General features: G+C 37.5%; 1 protein-coding gene across 4 annotated transcripts in view; it reads right to left on the bottom strand.

The window, feature by feature from the left end:
* Positions 1 to 600: 600 nt before the first annotated feature.
* The window catches only part of LOC130237640 (transcription factor SOX-13-like), a 61,482-nt gene continuing 39,913 nt past the window's right edge, over positions 601 to 22,169 (bottom strand). For 3 of the 4 annotated variants that reach the window (XM_056468643.1, XM_056468644.1, XM_056468641.1), the window contains exons 6-14: positions 22,013 to 22,081; positions 21,299 to 21,413; positions 19,519 to 19,595; positions 19,300 to 19,435; positions 16,825 to 16,934; positions 13,100 to 13,172; positions 10,943 to 11,110; positions 5,235 to 5,451; positions 601 to 1,066 (exon numbers count right to left, since the gene is read on the bottom strand). In XM_056468643.1, the coding sequence (XP_056324618.1) occupies positions 820 to 1,066; positions 5,235 to 5,451; positions 10,943 to 11,110; positions 13,100 to 13,172; positions 16,825 to 16,934; positions 19,300 to 19,435; positions 19,519 to 19,595; positions 21,299 to 21,413; positions 22,013 to 22,081 (1,212 nt within the window). In that variant the 3' untranslated portion in view covers positions 601 to 819. The remainder of the gene's footprint in view (positions 1,067 to 5,234; positions 5,452 to 10,942; positions 11,111 to 13,099; positions 13,173 to 16,824; positions 16,935 to 19,299; positions 19,436 to 19,518; positions 19,596 to 21,298; positions 21,414 to 22,012; positions 22,082 to 22,169) is intronic. The other variant, XM_056468642.1, reaches the window with a different exon arrangement.

The following is a 22,169-nucleotide window of genomic DNA, read 5'->3' as shown; positions in this document are numbered from 1 at the left end:
GGGGTATACAATACCACATGCTATGCTCAACACAGAGGTGTAAACAAAGTAGGGTCACGCGACTCCACACGCAGTAAGGAAAGTAATTGAGAAAAATTCATTGATTATCGGCTCTGAATGTCGATTACTTTTCGATTAATTGTCCAGCCCTATGCTTCATAACTGTAACAAGAGGCAATTCAATCATAACAATGTTAAAACGGCTATCATAGCATTATTTATTAATATGTGGCTCTTTTTGGATTTCCGGAAGCTATAGAAATTAAAAATGTACAACAGGAAATACGTTGGGACTGTTATTTTTGTTTACATCCCTCAAAATGGTCAAGTATGATCGTATTCTGCATCCCTAATCCTAGCTTAAACCTAAACCCAACTTCTACCTTACCAACTATTAATAAACAGCTAATTGGTAGTTCATTAAGCTAGTAGTGTTAGCCAATGGTTTGTTAATACCATGAATCGTGACCTAAACTAAAGTGTTAGCCATTTACTTCATAAGCGCAGTGACATTCAATAAAATAAAAAACAATCCTGCTCCACAGTTCCTTGAAAAGACTCAAAGATCTGACGTCAAAACAGCGAATTATGCAGATCAAGACATTTCATAGATGCCTGGTCTAAAAATGCCCAAAATTAAGCTCTATACGTGTCTTCTGTCTTCCTTACAATCTTAAAATGACCAATCTGGTAGGGTTGAAACCTGCTTGAAAGGGCAGCTTCATAACTGGACTGGAAAACACTGAGCTACACCATTATTTGGACACCACCGTTATTATTTCACAATCTGTCCTCCAATGGTTTTTCTGTTGTTTCTTCTCAGTCGGTGAGGACGACGAGCTCTCCTTCACTGCGTTCTCCAGTGTCGCTCTCTTCTCCTTCGCTGTAGGGTTGTCTTGGCCTGGCGCTCTCCCTCGTATCGCTGACTCGACCCTGCGGAGGCTCCAGACCCCGTGGCAGGTAGTGCTCCAGGAGGGCAGGGTGCAGGGGCAGGGTGCTCATGGACACAGGTGTGGTTGGGTACTGTCCTTCACTGGGTGGGTATGACAGCTGCTGCTCTGATTGACTGCGGGAATACATGACAATTATAAGGCGGCTGATGACTACACTAAATAATCTAATCCACTAATAATCTAATTTAAGAGATAGTTCACCAAAACATTTAATCAGTCTGGTTTTCAAGAAGCACACTGTAAGCCTGTATATGACCCTGACCACAAAACCAGTCGTATAATTAGCATTGCCAACTTAGCAACTTTTCAGACCTCCCTAACGTCAAATCTAGCGATTTTTTTCGTGTGTTACTGGAGATTTTCAATGACTGACGTGTCCATTGTGTACCGTTTCGGTTCCTCTCAACAAGCTGCTGGTGAAGCCGTCGGTCCCTCCCCGCCTAAGAGCACTCACAGGTGGCCCAGTCCTCTCACTGCTGTCATTCTCTCCCACCTGCAGTCAGATCACCCCTCTGCGTATCGATGGTAAATCATTTAGCACCGCGAGCTTGAGGTATTTCCCTGGTAGTCAAACCTGACTGTTTTCTGACAGGTTTTTGCATCTTGTGCTTGTATTGTTCACAATCACAGAGCTTTTAGTGACACCAGTTTCTCAACTTGTCTTTTATTTGTTTATTATGTCTGAGAGATCTGCACTGATATACCATATTCAAACTGTAAATTTAACAAAATTTACATGCATATTTAAAGCGTTGTGCACATATAAATGCCACTTTATTAAACCATAGACTCTCCCAGTACTGTATATATATATATATATATATATATATATATATATATATATATATATATATATATATATATATATATATATATATATATATATATATATATATATATATGCTGCGTAAAACATATGCTGGAATAGTTAGTGGTTCATTCCGCTGTGGTGACCCCTGAATGTACAACTACACAACAGACTAAGCCGAAGGAAAATTAAAGAATGAATAAAGCACAGACTATCAAACAAACAGAAATAGTTGGACGCAATGATGTCAGTAATATGCAAATTGATGCATGACGTCATTTAGCGACATTTATTAATTTTGAGCAGAGCTTAGCGCCTTTCCATTGAAAATAATTGGCAAGACTACATATCAGTGTCAGATTTTAGAAATTGAGATTTATATATAAAAGGTTTTGTATGGTTTATTAGGATAGGACAATAATTGGCCAAGATGCAATGATTTAAAACTGATTAACTCTATTATGATTAATGAACGATGATTTATTTAATTTATTTAACAGGTTTTGTACTGTAAATGTGCTCTTAACAAGTGAGATGTTTTGCAATAAAGGGTGCATTACTTGATTTTAAAATAATTGAAGAAAACTCACACTATCTATGATCTATGATTATTTATTGAATGCTGAGCAACTGAAATTAAAACACACATTGCCTACTTGTTTCTTATAAAATAAGTGAAAATAAATAATTAGCTAATTAAAATAAATAACTTGCACTTTTTGAAACAAAATCAATTATTTTCAATGTTAAATAGGTTAATATTAAGGGTAGAAAATAAACAGTATCTTATTATTCTAAATAAAATAACTCTTTTATATTGTGTAAATAATAATTCAAATAGTGCATTTCTTGAATCTTCTGTAAACAAGTATTTCATGTAAATAATAAATTACAATGGAAAATATGCCATTATTGTCAGTGCTCTGCAAAATTGCAACATATAGTTAATTTTTTTGCGAGGTGCATGGGAATGCGACCGCATGAAGGCTGCGCCAGACTATACCTGTGCGTTCGACGCAGAAGTATAAATAAGCCTTAACAGAGCGGGGTTACATGACTCCACACACATGGTAGAGAAAGTAATAAAAAAAAATTGACCTGGAAGGATTTGATCAATTCTGAATGTCCTTTTTGATTAATTGCGCAGCCCTATTAACAAATCAAGAGGTTAGCAATGGGCATAACTAATCAAAAATTGAGTTTTGATATATTTACACGGAGCATGATCTTAAGGTTAATCAGATAGTTCACCTAGAACTGAAAATGATATAATCATGTACTCATCATCAACTTGTCACAAACCTGTCTGAGTTCATTTTTGTTGAACACAAAATAAGTAGTTTTGAAAAAAGTCAGTTTGAAAACCACTGACTTCCATTGTAGTTGTTTTTCCCATCATGGAAGTCGATGGTTGCAGATTTCTAAAGCCTTTCAAAATTATCTACTTCTGGTTCAACAGAAAAAAAAAGTCATAATGGTTTGGAACCGATTGAGGGTGAATACATTTTCATTTTGGGCGCTCTATTCTATTAAGAATTTTAACCACTGGTTTGGTCAGGAGTGCAGGAGAAGCTTTTCACTGGTCCACTGGTATATACAGTTGAAGGCAGAATTATTAGCCCCCTGTTAATTTTTCCCCAATTTCTGTTTAATGGAGAGAAGATTTCTTCAACACATTTCTAATCATAATAGTTTTAATAACTCATTTGTAATAACTGATTTATTTTATCTTTGCCATGATGACAGTAAATAATATTTGACAAGATATTTTTCAAGACACTTCTATACAGCTTAAAGTGACATTTAAAGGCTTAACTATGTTAATTAGGTTAACTAGGCAGGTTAGGGTAATTAGGCAAGTTATTGTAAAACGATGGTTTGTTCTGTAGACTATTGAAAAACACATAGCTTTAAGGGGGCTAATAATTCTGACCTTAAAATGGTTTTTAAAAAATTAAAAACTGCTTTTATTCCAGCTGAAATAAAACAAATAAAACTTTCTCCAGAGGAAAAATATTATCAAACATACTGTGAAAATCCTTGCTCTGTTGAACATTATTTGGGAAATATTAAAAAATAAATAAATAAAATTTCAAAGGGGGGCTAATAATTCTGACTTCAACTGTAAAAGGGACTTAGCCAGAGGAAAATGAATGAATGAATAAACCATAGACTATTAAACAAACAGAAATAGTTAAACGTGGTGATGTCAGTAATATGCAAATTGACGTATGACATCATCTAGTGACATTTAGTGACTTTTCAAGCAGGGCTTAACGCCTTTCCATTGAAAATAGCTGGCAACAGTGCCTATTAGTGTCAATTTGAGCAAATTGAGATTTATACATCACATGAAAGCTGAATACATTTTTGTATAGTTTGTTATGATAGGACAAGAATTGACCAAGGTGCAACTATTTACAAATCTGGAAACTGATTAACAAATCAAAAGCTTAGCAATGTGCATATCTAATCAGAAATTGAGATTTAACATTTACATTTGAAAATGAACAGGATAACTTCATGGACCATGGTTAATGTAATCAAGGTTAATGTGATAGTCCACATAGAACTGAAAATTGTGTAATCATGTACTCATCATTCACTTGTACCAAACCTGTTTGAGTTTATTGTTTGCTGAACACTTGACTTCCATTGTAGTTGTTTTTTTCTACCATGGAAGTCGATGGTTGCAGATTTAAAAAATTATTCAAAAACAAATTACTTTGGGTTCAACAGAAAAAAGAAACTTAAAGGTTTGGAACCACCAGGGTGTGTAAATAGTGAGTACATTTTCATTTTGGGTGCACATCTGTTCAATTTCCCTGCAAAGTTTTTCACTTGTCCACTGGTATAAATGAATTTATAAATATAAATAAATATTAAATAAATGTTATGTGAATTATAAACAAATTATATGAATTTTCGTTCTCATCGTTTTAAACTAATAAATTATGACATGAAGCATCCTAAGAAATTTCACAATGTTTAACTCCAAATTTATTGTTAAAGAATAAGCTACTAGCCTACATAAAAATTAAGAAATAAGACAGATGATGAGAACATTGTGTAATATTCTTCAAATGGGTCTAACAGTGATTGATCTTTGGTTACTGATTAATGTTAACGCCTGCTGTTACTAAAAAGGTTATTCTTCAGCTGTTTACCTTCTCCTTTAAATGGTGTTTTAAAGGTTTTGTGCTATTTTAAAGTTATTTGATTTATCTAGAACCACAACATCAGCTGTGAGAAAACTCTGAATAAATGAACAAAGTATCAGGACAGACTGTGGTGAACTATATCACTATAGAAAGCTTCAATCAGCCTATTTATTAGATAATAGTGTCTTTAGTATCTTTATTGAAAAGGTGATATCAAATATTTCAGTATGAATAAGCATCAAAATATCAATACTTTGGAAAATACAAATACACCCCCCAAAAAGTCATGTTGAGTTTGTTTGTGGGCTTCACCTTGGAGGGTATGATACTCGTTGCTCCTGTCTTCGGCTCTTCATCATGGCCTTGTACTCTCCCACCCGCAGTCGTCTGCCCTCTACAATACAGGTGCGCTTTGGCCTTGGTTTGTATTTGTAATCTGGGTAACGTTCCAGGTGTTGCCGACTCAATCTGGCCTGCTCTTCATAGTACGGCTGCTTCTCCTGATTGGACATGGACTTCCACCGGGAACCTAAAGCAGCAGGAGCAGACAGACATAACAGTAGGGTGAGGAAATGTTTCAAGAAATGTAACTTAAAGAAAACACCACTAACATTGCTTTGAAAATCACCAGAGCTTAATTGAAAGATGTTACATATTTTCAATATGTGTTTGAATCATAGACTGTAAAACATATGGACTTAGTATCCGTGACGTCACCCATAGGTTTCTAAAGAGCGCAAATGAAACTACAAGTAGGCGCGGCCAACCGTCGCCATTTTGTTCGCGCGTCATCGCACCCACGGCGGGATACCAAACAAGGGCAAAGAGGCGGAGAGTGAGCGGAGCTACAGACACCTGCTGGCATTTTGCTTAGACCTGGCTTAGACAGACTAAGCTTAACACTTTATTACCTGTGACTCGTTTGTGTCCTGACCACATGTGCTTGGCTGTACACTATAACAATAAAGTGTTTAGACTTTCAAAAACACTGTAGTAATACATTGAGCCACTAAGCATTGCTCTTATGACATTTTCTACAGGAGGAAAACGCAAATTACTTCCAAACACTTATAGTGTGTGTTAGTAAATGCAAGACTATTGATGAAATCCAGGCATAACACTGTATGACAACGCTTCAGATGACTGTTCTAGAGCCTACAGCTAATCAATCTGTCACATTCTGGAGTGCTTTACGGGTCTAAAGAAAAATATAAATGATCTTAAATAAAACAAATGCATTTATAGAGATGGTATACAAGTATATAACTTTACTCACATGGGAAACGGAGGACACGTGAATGGTTTGTGAGCACAATTAAGTGCACACAGCATCCCAATATCATCTGATAATTGTAAGAAATAAGTCCAAAAGGCAGCTGACTGTGTAAAGCCACATAAAACAAAACAAAAATACGATGAATATGCCGAGATCAGTGGCTAATCTGCCGGATTCAGCTGAGGTGAAGTGACGGCGACCAGCGAGACCTAGCTGTCACTCAAGTGGCCACGCCCTTAATTATGCAAACTTAATATAACCTAATATAAAGGAAACGGATGAGTTATAAAAAAATTCACCCCCCTCACAGTTGTCATGGAGGGTAATAATAGCTATATGAACCAAAATCTTTCTTTGTACCAGGCTGTAAACACCTTTTTTTATGCTGTAAAGTTGGCCATTCTAACAGTGGGCTCAATTGCAATTTGCTCTATTATGGAGCCAGGACTAGCGGAATTTTGATAAATTGCAGTTTCAGTCACTTCCGTATTGGCCTTCCGAGGGAGAGCGGGAGGTTGCTGCTTGGTTTGAACAAGGGCAGCACAGTGGCTCAGTGGTTGGAACTGTCACCTCATAGCAAAAACGTAGCTGGTTTGAGTCCCGGCTGGGTCATGATTTATGCGGATGTCCTTCCAGGTGCAACCCATCCCTGGGAAACACCCATACACTACAATTTAGCTTACCCAATTCTAGCCTATAGCTAGGACCAGATGGAATCTGCGGACATTTTTTGCTATTTCTGCGCAAAATTGTGTTAAAAATCTTTATAAATATAATAATAATTCTTGCAGAATTATTTTAGCTAATAACTAAAACCTTAAAATATAAAATAAAAAGTAATACCTTTTATAACTTTTATTTAATGTTTACAATGCAAATCCAATTAGATGATTATTTGGTAACAAAAAAGCAATCTCTCATATAATAAATCTACTAAAAGACAGAAAATATTACTGTACAAACTGTATTGTAAATAAATCAAATGAATATTTTCATACTAGTCAATAATATTACTGTAATTAGTTAAAAAACTGAATAAAAATAAATTTACACACATTTACACAGGTAAATAAACAGAATCATTGATGGGCTAAAAGCTGCGGAATTCAGCGCGCGCCTGTAGCGCCTACCTATAGCCCATGTGTTTGGACTCGTGGGGGAAACCGGAGCACACGAACACGGGGAGAACATGCAAACTCCACACAGAAATGCCAACTGATCCAGCCGTGGCTCGAAACAGCAACCTTCTCTAGCACTACCACGCTACCCTGTTTTATGTTCAACCCACTTAAATTTGTAAAAAAAAAAAAATGTATATATATTAAGTTGTCTCCAAAAAAAACGTAAGAATTGTGTCATTTCAGCTTGTTTTAAAGGAGTTTGAACAAGCAGCACAAATCAAGAGTGCATTGTTATTCTGTAAATGCAAGTCAAACCAGATCATGATAAGGAAGTATATACTGTACATACTTTTGCCTACATTGAAAACTGCACAAATACCACTGAAAAACACACAGCGAGTCGGTGAGAGTTGAAATTCCGTGAGCACAAGGAAGTGAGAGATAATATATAGTGAAAGAAAAAGCGATGCAAATGTAAAGGAAACAAAAACAATCAGTTTAACTGAAGAATTGACTGACCTAATTGGCTACACGCTGAGAATGTTTGACATTGTAAGAATTTGGCTTATTGACTGCATGCGTGCAATGCTGCATTTTAGTAAATGTGTGCTGCAGGCTAAAAAGGTAAGAAACTGAAAGAAACTTAGGTGTGTACTTAAAGGAGCTGCAGGCCATGTTCAAGAGAAAAAGTTGAATCAGGAGGGTGTCAGTGTCACCACAATGGAATGGAATGCGAGTGTTTTGTGAAAGGAAAGAACTGAGGAAGGCAGAGGTGCAGCAAGGGATGAAGGGGCTGAAGTTCTGGGTGTTGTTTTCCTGTCACCCCAGGAGCCAGGTGGCTGAATGTGCCCTGCTTTGACCTTTTTTTTTTTTTCATCCCCCCCAAGACCTTGTGTCCCCTTCTCAATTCCAGAAGGCATCAGCAAGTGACATGTTTGAAAATACAGACATGTTTTACGGAGTGACACTACTGTAGGATTAGCTGCGAGCATAATGAACCTACCTTTCCCATAACCCCCCAGCCCAACCCAACAATAAACAACTGATCTCAGGCAGGAAGATAAAGGGGTTAGGGATGAAAAAAAGACAACAATGAGGACAATGTTGACAGAACAGGTGCTTCAGAATCCACAAAGAGGAAGGATTAGAGGCATTAGTCACTGGAGACTTCATTTTGCAGATGGAAACTCTAGTGAAAAGTATTTGGCAGCAACAGATTTCATTCTCTCAAGAAAACTATTTAAAATATGTTAATTCTGGTAGTTAAAGACCAATTAAAATGACTTTTTACAGTCTTCTATCAATCATTTATGTACACTGCAAAAATGTATAGTTTGTCTTGTTTCTAAATCTCTAGAAAATGTTTCGTGATTTCAGAATTTCTATGCAAGTAAAAAGTTTAAATTAATTGATCTTCCTTTCCTTTTGTAGCCTATCCAAGTTTTAGGAACAGCAAAATTTAACTTGACTTTTTGTTGATCATTTGGTATCAGAAGTGGCTTATATGAAAGGCAAAGGCCTCTAGATTACACTTATTTTACCAAAATAAAATATGATCATGCCTTTATTTTTTTATTATTTAATTAGGACAGTAAGGTCTGAAAGTCTTGTCACTTAACAGAAATAATGTCCAGTATAGAATATAAAGTCATGGTGCAGAGGAAAAAGAATGAATATTGTGTATGACTCCCATGAGCTTGGAGGACTGCATCCATACATCTCTACATTGACTCAAATAACTTATTAATAAAGTCATCTGGAATGGCAAAGAAAGCGTTCTTGCAGGACTCCCAGAGTTCTTCAAGATTCTTTGGATTCATCTTCAATGCCCTCTCCAGCTTTCCACAGACATGCTTAATAATGTTCATCTCTGGTGACTGGGCTGGCCAATCCTGGAGCACCTTGACAATCTTTTCTTTCAGGAACTTTGATGTGGAGGCTAAAGCATGAGAAGGAGCGCCATCCTGCTGAAGAATTTGCCCTCTCCTGTGGTTTTTAATGTAATGGGCAGCACAAATCATCACCTTGCAATTATAAGGTTCTATCTGCGTTCTGAATGATTTTGAGATATTAAGCTTCAAAGTTTTTGCATTCCATAGTAAACAGTATGTGTGTAACATTTGTTTTTTTAAATAAAAAGTCTTAAAAATGTAAACAAGCAACTTATAAAAAAAACATCCCATAATGTAAATAAGTTGTCATTTAATAAGAATATGTCAATAACTCAATTTTGACAAATGTCAGATAGAACCTTATAATTCTAATGTGACGAAATGTCTTGATACCTCAGGCTGTCGATGTTGCCATTCACTCTGCAGATCTCTGAATGTAACCCCAAAGCATGATTTTTCTTTCACTGAACAAGACTGATTTCTGTGAGAATCTTGGGTCCATGCTGGTTCCAATAGGTCTTTTGCAGTATTTGTGATGACTGGGATGCAGTTCAACAGATGATTCATCTGAAAACTACCTTCTGCCACTTATCCAAATTATCAACTAGAAGTCAAGTTACTATTTGTTGCTCTTACAATTGGGATCAATGACAAGACTTTTGTCAGGTAGTGTACACAGGTATTTTAAATGAAGTTTTTCCCGCTTTCGTTTAAAAAAAAAAAACCTTGGTCCACATGAAAACACAAAAATGCACTGTGATGCATGGTGAGGGCACGCCAAACCAACAGGCAGAGATAATTTGCTTATAAGCTGGATTCACGCCAAACGTGGAATTTTGTATTTTTTGTGAGTGAATTGTATATAAATCAATGCAACCGTTTCACGGTACGAATAACATGAAATACACGACACATTTGGCAGGGACGTGTGGAATTTGCCTCGTTTGCATCTTCTGCGTTTGGTGTGAACCTAGCCGTATTGGCCAATTAGAATGGAGAAAACATTGCACACGCTGATGTCATGAGGCAAAAACTCCAGTTGTGGTGTCCGCATGACCACCCTGTACACATAAATTTGGAAAACTTTCACCCTAGCTATAGAAAGTTTAGATTTCAGTCACCCAATACTCCATTTGGACAAATAGCGAAGCCGCATAGAAAAAAAAGGGCGGTTTTGAAAATACCCATGTTTGTTTGGACAGAGCCTTAGACTAGAAACAAATAGCTTTTTGCAATGAACATGCAACATGAACATTTATCATTCATACATTCATTTTCCTTCAGCTTAGTCCCTTATTTATCAGGGGTCACCACAGCGGAATGAACCGCCAACTATTCTAGCATATGTTTTACGCAGCGAATGCCCTTTCAGCGGCAAGCCAATACTGGAAACACCCATACACACTCATTCACACACACTAAGGTCAATTTAGTATATTCAGTTCACCTATACCACATGTCTTTGGACTGTGGGGGAAACCGGAGCACCCTTAGGAAACCCACGCCAATATGGGGAGAACATGCAAACTTCACAAAGAAATGCCAACTATCTCAGCCGGGACCAGCGACCTTCTTGCTGTGAGGCGACAGTGCTATCCACTGAGCCATTGTAATGTCACAACATGAACATATTAGCACTATATAACTAGTCCATTACTACAAATAAATTATAACTGCCTTGCCGAAAACAAATTGTTTATTAAAAGCAGCAGCAGCTTGAATCTATCTTACCAAGGATCTTGCTGATACTGGAGTTGTGCATGTCAGGGAACGCCTGCAGGATGCGTCGCCTTTCGTCTTTGGCCCACACCATGAAGGCGTTCATGGGACGTTTGATGTGGCCAGAGGAGGGAGTTCGGGATTCACCAAAGCTACCCACCCCAGAGATTGCCATCTGCCCTGTTGGGAACAACAAGATTAAAAACAAAACAATCAGTCTAGACACACATAACTTCCTTTTGTTTGACTACACGCCCCGCAGCCAAATGCAATTACACAGGCAGGTGGCATCTGTGTTTGTTGCATGCCAAAGAGATTTTTTATTGTAGTTGAAACGGTCATAAATTCACACCCATTCATAAGGCAATTGTTTATTTGATCAGGAAAAAAAGGCACAAAGCTGAAATGTGTGTGTGATCATCCCAATTTAATTATTACTAGTGACATACTATATTGAAAGTGTTTCCCTAAGTAACTCGTCAGCCAATGGGTCTTAACTGGTAGCCATGTATAATTAGATTGACGGGATGGCCGAGATGGTCATGTTTCAGGAGGTGTTTATGCAAGTCCGAAACAGTTTCTCAAAAGAACAGAACACAATGCAGGGATCTATTTTTAAGATGACACGCCATCTTTCAAGATGTGAAGCTATAGCAAATGGCTACACTGCAAAATATACTTTTCAGTTGTCTCGTTTATAATCCAAACATCTTAAGATTCCACAGTCAAGAAGCATTTTCTGTGAGGTAAAAACATTGTTTTGTTTACAGAAATAATAAGTTAAGTGAGATTTTCCTTCAAAAACAAACTAAATCTGCCAATAGGATAACAACAATAATCTTGTTTTCGCTTTGAAAAAATAACTAAATTAAGATATTATTTCTGAAAATCAGACAAAACTTTTTACTCGTCCAGAAAACGCTTCTTGATCTAAGCATTTTCAGATATTTAGACTAGAAACAAGAAAATCAGTGTGCTTGCAGTGTATAGATATGGATACAGGGTTCCCACACTGTCATAGACACCAGATTCAAGGATTTTCAAGGACTTTTAAAAGCACCACTAATTTTAAATCAAGCGCCTTATTAATCATACCCCAGCATATGTAGCGCCATGAAAGTCTTTACTGTACTTACTGTAACATTTCACTTCCAGTTAAAATTTACATTAAAAATATCAGAGCAGTTTTCAAAAAGGTTGTCCTTTTGAACAGTCATGTTCAAAGAACTTTAATAAAATTAGCTGAATTCAATATGGGTGATTTTTAAACAGTTTGATTTAAATGTAAGATTTTAAATCAAGAGTTTCTCTGTTTTAGGTTCTGTTTTTGACAGCAGCTCGGTGAAATAGTTGAAATAACACCATAAACTAATTTTACTTCAAATATAATTCAAGCACTTTCAAGGACCTATGTTAGTTTTTAAGTACTTTCTAGGCCATGGGTCTCAAACTCAATTCATGGAGGGCTGCAGCTCTGCACAGCTTTGCTCCAACCCTATCAAACACAGCTGATCCAAATAATCGAGAAGAGTCATGAACACTTTCATAAGTTGGATCAGCTGTGTTTGATCAGGGTTGGAGAAAAACTGCAGAGCCCTCCAGGAATTGAGTTTAAGACCCATGTTCTAGGTCTTGAATCTATATCAGGGCTGCTCAAGCATGTTCCTGGAGATCTTACTTCCTGCAAAGTTCAGTTACAACCCTGATCAAACACTAAGGATGGCTGACATGAAACTGACGCAGTGTCGAGATACCGAATTGCAAGTGTTTCGAAACACTGCACCAAAGCATGATCTGAAACACCCAGGTCACGTGACTAAGGTGATTCGAAACCTGTTGTTTCAAATCACTTTAGTCACGTGACCTGGTGTTTCGAATCACTTTGGTCACGTGACCTGGTGTTTTGAAAGACTTTAGTCACGTGACCTGGTGTTTCAAATCACTTTAGTCACGTGACCTGGTGTTTCGAATCACTTTGGTCACGTGACCTGGTGTTTTGAATCACTTTGGTCACGTGACCTGGTGTTTTGAAAGACTTTAGTCACGTGACCTGAGTGTTTAGAATCACTTTAGTCATGTAACCTGGGTGTTTCGAATCACTTAAGTCATGTGACCTGGTGTTTCAGAACACTTTAGTCACACAAGTTGGCCATCTTGACTGATATATACCTTCAGAATCACTGCTGTGGTGGTCCTCATTTGTCCGACTATGTCCATCATCCATCCGGTCTCGAGATGCCTCCTTATAATCGAACAACAGACAGAGATCTTACATAAGACAGGCATAAATGGCATCATGGCATTCATTTATTTGGCACAGCGATTGAATAAGTTGGCATTGTTGCTACAGAAGCTGGTCAACATACAAAAGCGTCTCAGCCACACCTATGCTGAGAAGCTCAAAGAGCTCCGGGGACATTTTAGCGCTTGTTAAATCTAATTTTAAAATTCAAACATAAATGAACTCTACTATCCTCCACTTTAAATGGTTCGGCATTGTTGTCCGTGTCTACCAGCATACTCAAGACTTTTTTTTACAAGTGTCAAGCTGTAAAAACAGGTTTAAGAGGAATGCTTGAAAACCCAGCAGACAACAAAGGCAAAAATCACTGTCATATCTCCCTGCGGTTAAACTGAACTCTAAAGGACCAACAAAGTGGTTGTCGAAACAGGTGTCTACAGAGACTATTCCACAATCGCCACGTATACAAACAAGTGAACATTGTGGTAAGACTCCAATAGCAGCTGTTCTTGGCTGAAAGGGGAATGTGGCCCTTGTTTAGCTGATATCATGAACGTCTGTAAACCAATATCCATTGCTGACCCTGACCGGCCCTCTTCTCCTGTAACACACTGGGTGTTCTGAAAGAGGGGTATTGCAAAAAAAAAATGACCATCTAAATATGAGAAACGAGAGGAATTATTAGCCAGTGAGAGCAGCAAGATAATTGTTTTTGGATTTCTTGAAATCAGAAAACGTACCTAGGCTTAGTTAAGAAAATAATGTCTTAAAATACATACTATAACATTTATTCCAAGCAGTGTTATCTGCTAGTTCTAATATTTCCTAGTCATCTTCAGACTAGCTTGTTAATTTCTTGAAGTTTGCTTTTCTTATTCACTAAACAGGAGAATTAGTCTTAATAGTCTTTCTGTCTTATGAGCCAAAATATATATTATTTTAGCTGTAATAACTTGGTTTAAGTGTGACCATTAAAAAAAAATAAAAGCTTGATCACACTTAATTCTTTAGTGACAAAATATACCCCATTATGTTTTGTGGTAGTAAACTTCAGTATTTTGAGATGCAACAAGTAATAATTTTGCATTGTAACTACTGTCAAGGCTGGATTTGAATACAAAACTGTGGAAAAAACAGTATGCCACATCAAGACTTGACAGTAGTTTCAATGCAAAATTTTACTTGTTGCATCTCAAAATACTGAAGTTTAATATATTTTGTCATTAAAGTACAAATATAAATGTGTTTGAGCTTTTACTTTTTAAATAGCAAACTTATAACAAGTTTTTACAGCTAAAATAAGTCTTAAAAATACAAGACTGGTCTTAAATTATGTCTCAAATTGTAATTAAGCTAAATATGTGGTTAAAACACCTAACTTTAAGTTTTACTAACAAAGAAAGAAACAAAAAGTGAAATAACCTTAAAACAATCATAATACAATGCTTCCCATATATAGACTTTACTTGGGCGGACTGCTCAGGTATATTAACGGTGCCCAATTATATTTAGTGCCTTTTTTTTTTTTTTACTTTTATTAACATCCTTTTCATTTTTTATTTTTGTATTCGCTCAATAATCAAACATCCACGATCGATTAAGTAGTGGAAAATCTTCTCTCGTTTACCCGTTTCGTTCTGTGTGCACAAGACTTTTCAACACTCCCACAGACAGCTGCTTTTTGGTACTTAAAAAATTAGTCCGGCCCGGATTAGAAATTTCATAAAATGTCCGGGATTCTTTTACTTTCACTTTCTAAAGCTCGCATGCATTTTTGCATCACCTTTTTACTTAAGCCTGCGTTCGCTGAGCTTTGCAACTGACGGTGCAGGCATCGCTAGAGCAAGAGAAACATTAAATAATTCATTTTTTTAAATTTAAACTCAAAAAAACTTTACTAAATACTCTAAGAGGACTAAATGGCTGGTCTAAACTGGCAGCAAAATGTATGTACACCATTAAGAATGGGTAATCAACACATTTGCCTTATTTTAGGCAAGGTTTTAATCTTGTAATTATGATCTTTTTTTTTTGAGATATTGTCTGTTTTATTCCATTTTCTGTCATTTATTTCTCATTTGCTCTATATTTTATTAATTTGATGACGTCAATATATTACATAGGCTATTTTATATACATATCTATGCTTTGGCATTCAAGTTTGCTTTGTACTTGAAAGAGAGAGAAGCAGATTTTACCTGTCAGAGGGTGCACATGGCTCCCGAATAGCATAAAAGTAAAATTCCTTTTTTTATTATTTTTTTTTTTTAATACTTTACTTTTAATACTTTTGATAATAATTTAAAATCTATTCTGAATGTAATCGGGAGCCAGTGTAAAGGCCTGAGGACAGGTGTAATGTGCCCTGATTTTCTGGTTCTGGTCAGAATCCTGGCAGAAGCATTCTGGATGAGCTGCAACTGTCTGACTGTCCTTTTAGGAAGGCCAGTGAGGAGTCCATTACAGTAATCCACCCTGCTGCTGATAAAAGCATGAACAAGTTTCTCACTGGAAACAAAGCATCTAATTCTTGCAATGTTTTTGAGATGATAGTATGCTGATTTACTAACTGCTTTGATATGACTATTGAAACTCAGATCTGACTCCAGTCACACCAAGATTCTTGACTTTATTTTTTGTTGTTTGACTCTTAGAGCCAAGGTACGCATTCACCTTGAAAACATCATCTCTGTTCCCAAACGCAATCACTTCTGTTTTCTCTTTGGTTAACTGAAGAAAGTTTTGGCATATCCAACTGTTAATTTCATCAATACACTGACAGAGGGGTTCAATAGGGCTGTAGTCATTAGGCAGCGAGTGTCTTCAGCATAGCTGTGGTAGAAAATTTGGTTATTTCTCATTATTTGGCTCAGAGGGAACATATAAAGGTTGAACAGGAGAGGTGCCAGAATCGAGCCTTGTGGGACTCCACATGTCATGGGTGTCCACCTCGACCTATGGTCACCTATACTGACATAGTAACCTCTTCCTTCAAGGTAAGATCTGAACCATTTGAGGACCGTACCAGACAGCCCAACCCAGTTATCCAGCCTATCCAGAAGTATGCTGTGATCGACAGTGTCAAATGCCTTTGCCTTAAAATGATTAAGTAAACCCTAACCCTAAGCTATGTGCATAATTAATTAAAAGTTAAAGTCAATGAGTTTACTGACTAGTAAAATCAACACACTTTTTGACTCAGTTTAAGCAAAGTCGCTTTTTACAGTGTAGATAAAGACTCTGAATCAGAAATCCTTTGTTGTCATCATATACAAGCATAAGTGGGATTGCACTTGTTAAAGTCTGTAGCTCATGTGAAATGGATTGCATTAATATTATTATACAGAGCATTCTGTGATTATTATCGGGTCATTTGCATATTTGTATTTAGAGCATCTATGGTTCCATGACTGGAACTGTCCCAGAGTCAGTTTGTGTGTGCTTTGTGGGCTCTATACCGCCAAAAAAGGAGTTTCTGCAGTGTGTGTTTCAAGAGCGGGTCTTGATGGCTACTTGCCTCAATGCTCCGGCCTTGAAGCCTGACCAATGGTGACAAACAGCGAGCCCCAGGTGCCGCTGAGAAACCTTGAAAAACTGGGGTGTGGGGTATGTGAGAGCGTGTTGGTGTGTGCGCGCTAAGACATGGACTCACCAGCCTTGTGTTGTTGTCCCTCTCTCGGCCCGTTGAGCCCTGTCCTCCACGCAACAGCTGCTGGGCATCATGAATGGCTTGTGTCACAACATCACCCTCTCCCAAGAAGCCTGAAGAGTGAAAGGGTGAGAGAGAAAGGAAACTTTAGACAAGGTCAAGAGAGATACGTTTATCCCTCCCCGTCTTGTGATGCACAAATAAAGCACTTGGCTCGAGCCCAAGTATATGATCTGATCCCGGACTAGTCCCCGGTCTTCAGTCCAAAGGCTTAAGACAAACAGTCATGTCTGAGGTGCTGACACATTCTCATGGGCTGCTTCGAAACAGGTTTTCTTTACTGCAACAACTGCTGTTAATACTTGGGAAAGTATTTTGGCAGTGGGAACCCTGAGATGGGTACTTCCTAACAGGGTGCAGAAAGAGTTTCTTTTTTCTGAATGTGAGCCCTTAAGAACTTCCCTCTTTTAAAAATGGTGTGACAGCTCAGCGGAAGAACTACAGTCAGCATGATGGTAGAGATATATGATGACCCATCTGACAGTTAAACAATACGTTGTGGAACTTGTTGGGAAAAAAGAAATTCACACTTGAGTCCGACATTTTGGCAGAATTTTTCACGATAAAAAAATACATTCAACCTCAGATTGGTTGAAACACACTGCCTTTGAAAGTCTGTTGTCATAAAAAAATGGATTGGCTTTCACTTCCGAATCTGTAAGAAGTGTTTTGAGAGACTTTTTAGATAGTTCAGAGCCACTTTACATGTGCAAGCTAAAATCCAGAAAGCCGTCACTTGCAGCACAGAGTACTTTATGACAAAGTGTGTAATATAAAGACAGAATGTGGTGGATGGTTGAGAACCACTGCTTTACCCTATTGTATGCTGATTTCAATGCCTGGCGCTTCTGTCAATACCTTTGATTTACTACATGTCTTCATTTATGGAAATTTGTGCAAGCATTATCACTATAAAAATGTACAAGTATTATATATATTAACATGCCACTGATTTTAAGAAATAAACTTAATTTCGAGATAATCCTGCATAGCTCTCAATGCAGTGGATTGGATGAATATAATATTTCCTTTTTCTTTATTGAAGAGAGAGAAATTAAAGCATCACTGCACCACTTTGCATCACTTGGAATTGATTCCAAATTGTATTGCGTTTTTTCCCACAACGGATTCATTAATACGCATCGAACTCCGTCAGCAAAGTTTCTGTGCATGACAATTTTTTCGAACACCAATACGAAAAAAAGTTAACTGGGTTAATTATGCAAGTTATGGTAATTAGACAAGCCATTTTATAACTAGTTTGTTCTGTAGACAATAAAAAATGCTTAAGGGGCTAATAATGGTTATTAAAAAAAATAAATATAGTGGCAAGATCAATTGTAAAATAATAATAATCAGCTTAAAGCACATCCCAGCAGGCACAGGATGTCAACAGATTAAGCGAAAATTAGGTTGACGTCAGAACCCAACGTCAGGCCGTCGCCAATGTCTAACTCCAAACCTAAAGACAACAAAATATCAATATCTAATGATGTTACAACTTTACGTTGTTTGGACCTTACCACAATGACATCTATCAGACGTTAGATTTTGGTTGCCATACCTGACAAATAAATGTCAGTATTTGACATCAATATGACACTGGTTTAAGATGTTGGCTCAACATTGGATTTTGGTGAATTTCCAAACCTAAAATCAACCAAATATCGACGTCATCTGATGTCGTTATTAGACCTCAAAATAATGTTGTCTTTAGACACTGGCTAGACATTGAATTTTGGTCACCTGATGTCATGACCTAAATCTAACCTAATTTTAATATCTTATGCCGTTGTGCATGACAATTATTTCTAACACCAATACGAAAAAAATGCATACACAAAAATCCAGGCGTTAAATCTACTATACAGTGCTGCTGTTGAGATATAGTGGCAAGATCAATTGTAAAATTACAATAAAAATAATAATAATCAGCTTAAAGCACATCCCAGCAGGCACAGGATGTCAACATGACTTCAGATTGACCGAAAATTGGGTTGACGTCAGAACCCAACGTCAGGTCATCGCCAATGTCCAACGCCCAACCTAAAGACAACAAAATATCAATATTTAATGATGTAACAGCTTTACGTTGTTTGAACGTTACCACAATGACATCTATCAGACATTAGATTTTGGTTGCCATACCTGACGAATAAATGTCAAATTTGATGTCAAATACTGACATTTCCAACCTAAAATCAACGTCATCTGATGTCGTTATTGGACGTCAAAATAACGTTGTCCTTAGACGCTGGCTAGACATTGAATTTTGGTCACTTTATGTCACGACCTAAATCTAACCTAATATTAACGTCTTATGACATTGTGTGCCTGCTGGGATAGCCCTGCTTAAACCTCCCAATCACACTGCTCAGTTAGAGATTGGATGTAATACTGTGGTGTATCATCACATACTCAGGCTGAGGGCAGATCGAGGAGGGCTTGGCTGCAAATCTCTGGGTCGGTACCCTGACTGCAAGTGTGCCAGCTCCAGAGCCTGGGGACTTGGGGTCTTCGGTTTAGCGGTGAGGTTGAGAGGTTGGCTGGTGTCCTAGTGCACAAAGTGATTGTGAGATTTATTAAGTACAACAAAGTGAAATATCAAAGATTAGATTCAACGTTAGAAAAATTTACCTGGCGATAGACTGTACCACTGGACCTTTTGACAGGGGTGGAGTGTGGATTGGGCAGCAATTGCATGGGGTATTCCACTGAAAACCCAAAAGTAGAATTTAAAGACTGAAATATGAAGGATTTATGAACAGAAAATGTCAGCGAACATGCTAGATATCTAAAACCCAACCCAAGCCCAATGGAACATGCTTAACTATCAGATTTCAGGGAAGGTCAATGTTTTTCTTTGTTTAACCTTGCGGTCCAGGCATGAATTGGATGTAAGAATTCAACGGTTTCACATTTTTCAATGCAAATAATGATATCTGAACTTGCTATCAGAACAAATGGTCACCATACTTAATGACTTTGAAGAATCTAAGACGTACAGCACCGCAAATTGCTTATCGCCTGAGAACATCTCTAATTTACCAGCTGGATAAACTCTTTGAGCTCAGATCCGCTTGCGTCCTTGGCCCTCTACTCCTGGTTTCTTTACAAAGACGGCTTGATTGTCGAGCATGCTGTTAGCTGACTAGCTCGTACACTTGTCCTATTGTTCCCGGTTCTTTCCTTCCACCCTTCATCTTCTAACCGAATGGAGTACATGCATACAGCATCAAAGTTGTGCGTTCACAGGAGTCTTTTAACCGAGCAAGGGCACAGCGCCGTACATCACAGATGTCAATGCAAAGAACCCGCTCAGGATTTTACGTGATCAATATGCACTCTAATTCAATGGCCAACCCTGAGCCATTCTTTAGCGGACGTGCAAGAAAATCACTCGGGCGGATCTTTGAATGAGTCTTTCTTTCTAAGTGGATCAAAGACATGAGGAAAACCATCAATGCGCGCAATAACTACTTGCATTACAAAACAGACCTTCAGAAGAACACGCGTTTATAAAAGTACAAGTTCTTTTGCAGTTCATACATTTCTACAATGCCAAGTTTTATTTCCTTCAGCACAGAATGGCATATTAACGCTTTCGGTTTAGCTTTGCTCAGTGCTACTTATTAACTAAAATACAAAACACAGCTGATAAGCCTGTGCTGAAAGGCGCGAGAGCAAACAAGTTTTCAAAAGATCGACAAAGGATAATATTTGAGGTCAATTATTTAGAGATTTTTGACAGATGCTATTTGATCCATATGACGATAATAGATGGCTGAATGCTGTGTTCTTATTGTAAAAGCTAACAATATGCCAATATGTAGGGTTTTTTATACCTATATCTGGGCATACAAGCTTTACACTCCACTGACCCGAGTTGTGGATGTTTTCTTGAGGTTTTGGTCAAGCTCACCTGGCTTACATACGAGGATAACTGATGGCTGAATGCTGTGTTCTTATTGAAAAGTCTAACATTATGGCATAATGTAGGGTTTTTATGCCTATATCTGGACAAGCAAGCTCTACATTTCATTGAGCCGAGTTGTGGATGTTTTCTTGAGGTTTTGGTCAAGCTCACCTGGCTTGCATATGAGGATAACCGATGGCTGAATGCTGTGTTCTTATTGAAAAGGCTAACATTATGGCATAATGTAGGGTTTTTATGCCTATATCTGGACAAGCATGCTTTACACTCCATTGACCAGAGTTGTTGATGTTTTCTTGAGGTTTTGGTCAAGCTCACCTGGCTTGCATATGAGGATAACTGATGGCTGAATGCTGTGTTCTTATTGAAAAGGCTAATATTATGGCAATATGTAGGGTTTTTACGCCTATATCTGGACAAACAAGCTTTACACTCCATTGACCCGAGTTGTGGATGTTTTCTTGAGGTTTTGGTCAAGCTCACCTGGTTTGCAGGGAATGGGCTGCAGAGGTAAACCCATCTGGGCTTCAGAGGTGACCGGTAATGGCTGGGCATTGGGGTGAAAGGCAGGGATCATAACATAGGGCATGTTTACCTGCTGAGCCAGAGATGACAGAACAAATAAGTCACCAACATAATATTGTGTTTCCACTCTGTCCAGCTAGTCTCAAGTGAACTATTCACCCACAAGGTTTTATTTACCCACTGTCATTATGACATATCAATGTCTTCCTTAACGTGATAGTTCACCCAAAAAATAAATATTTACTCACTATTTATTCACTTTTAAGTGGTTCCAAAACTTTATGTGCTTCCAAAGAAGGTGATTTGAGGAATGTTAGAAATTGGTAACCATTGACCATTTATCTATGCTTATTTGTTAGATTTTATGCAGATGCACTCCCCTACAGAATCATCTAAAATCATTAATTATTCTCAAATAGAGATATTAAAGTCATCTGGAGGAACTGTTTTCATATCGCAATATATGAATCGCAGAATAACAAAATATTGCAATGTTAGATTTTTCTAATATCGTGCAGCGTGCAACCATTCAAGGGTAAATAGTCAGTAAATTATCATTTTTTGGTGAACTATCCCATTAAAGCATATACATAGCTGAACTATTTCCTCATTTTCAAGTAGTTTATGCATTAAAGTAAGCTTCAACATTTCAACCATGACATTAAACCTCACCTGAATCTGCTGCTGCAGTAAGTTGATTTTATGTTGCTGCTGTATGAGCTGCTGCTGCTGCTTTGCAATCTAAAAACATATGATTAGCTTTTAGAAACTAAACTAATTCATGCATTCACACTTCTTTCCTTGCAGTGTGAACATAGCCCTCAATCAC

Source organism: Danio aesculapii, chromosome 11 (assembly GCF_903798145.1).
Source record: "Danio aesculapii chromosome 11, fDanAes4.1, whole genome shotgun sequence".
NCBI lineage: Eukaryota > Metazoa > Chordata > Actinopteri > Cypriniformes > Danionidae > Danio > Danio aesculapii.
Note: the sequence above shows the minus strand (reverse complement) of the source record. Positions and strands in the feature narration are given on the sequence as shown.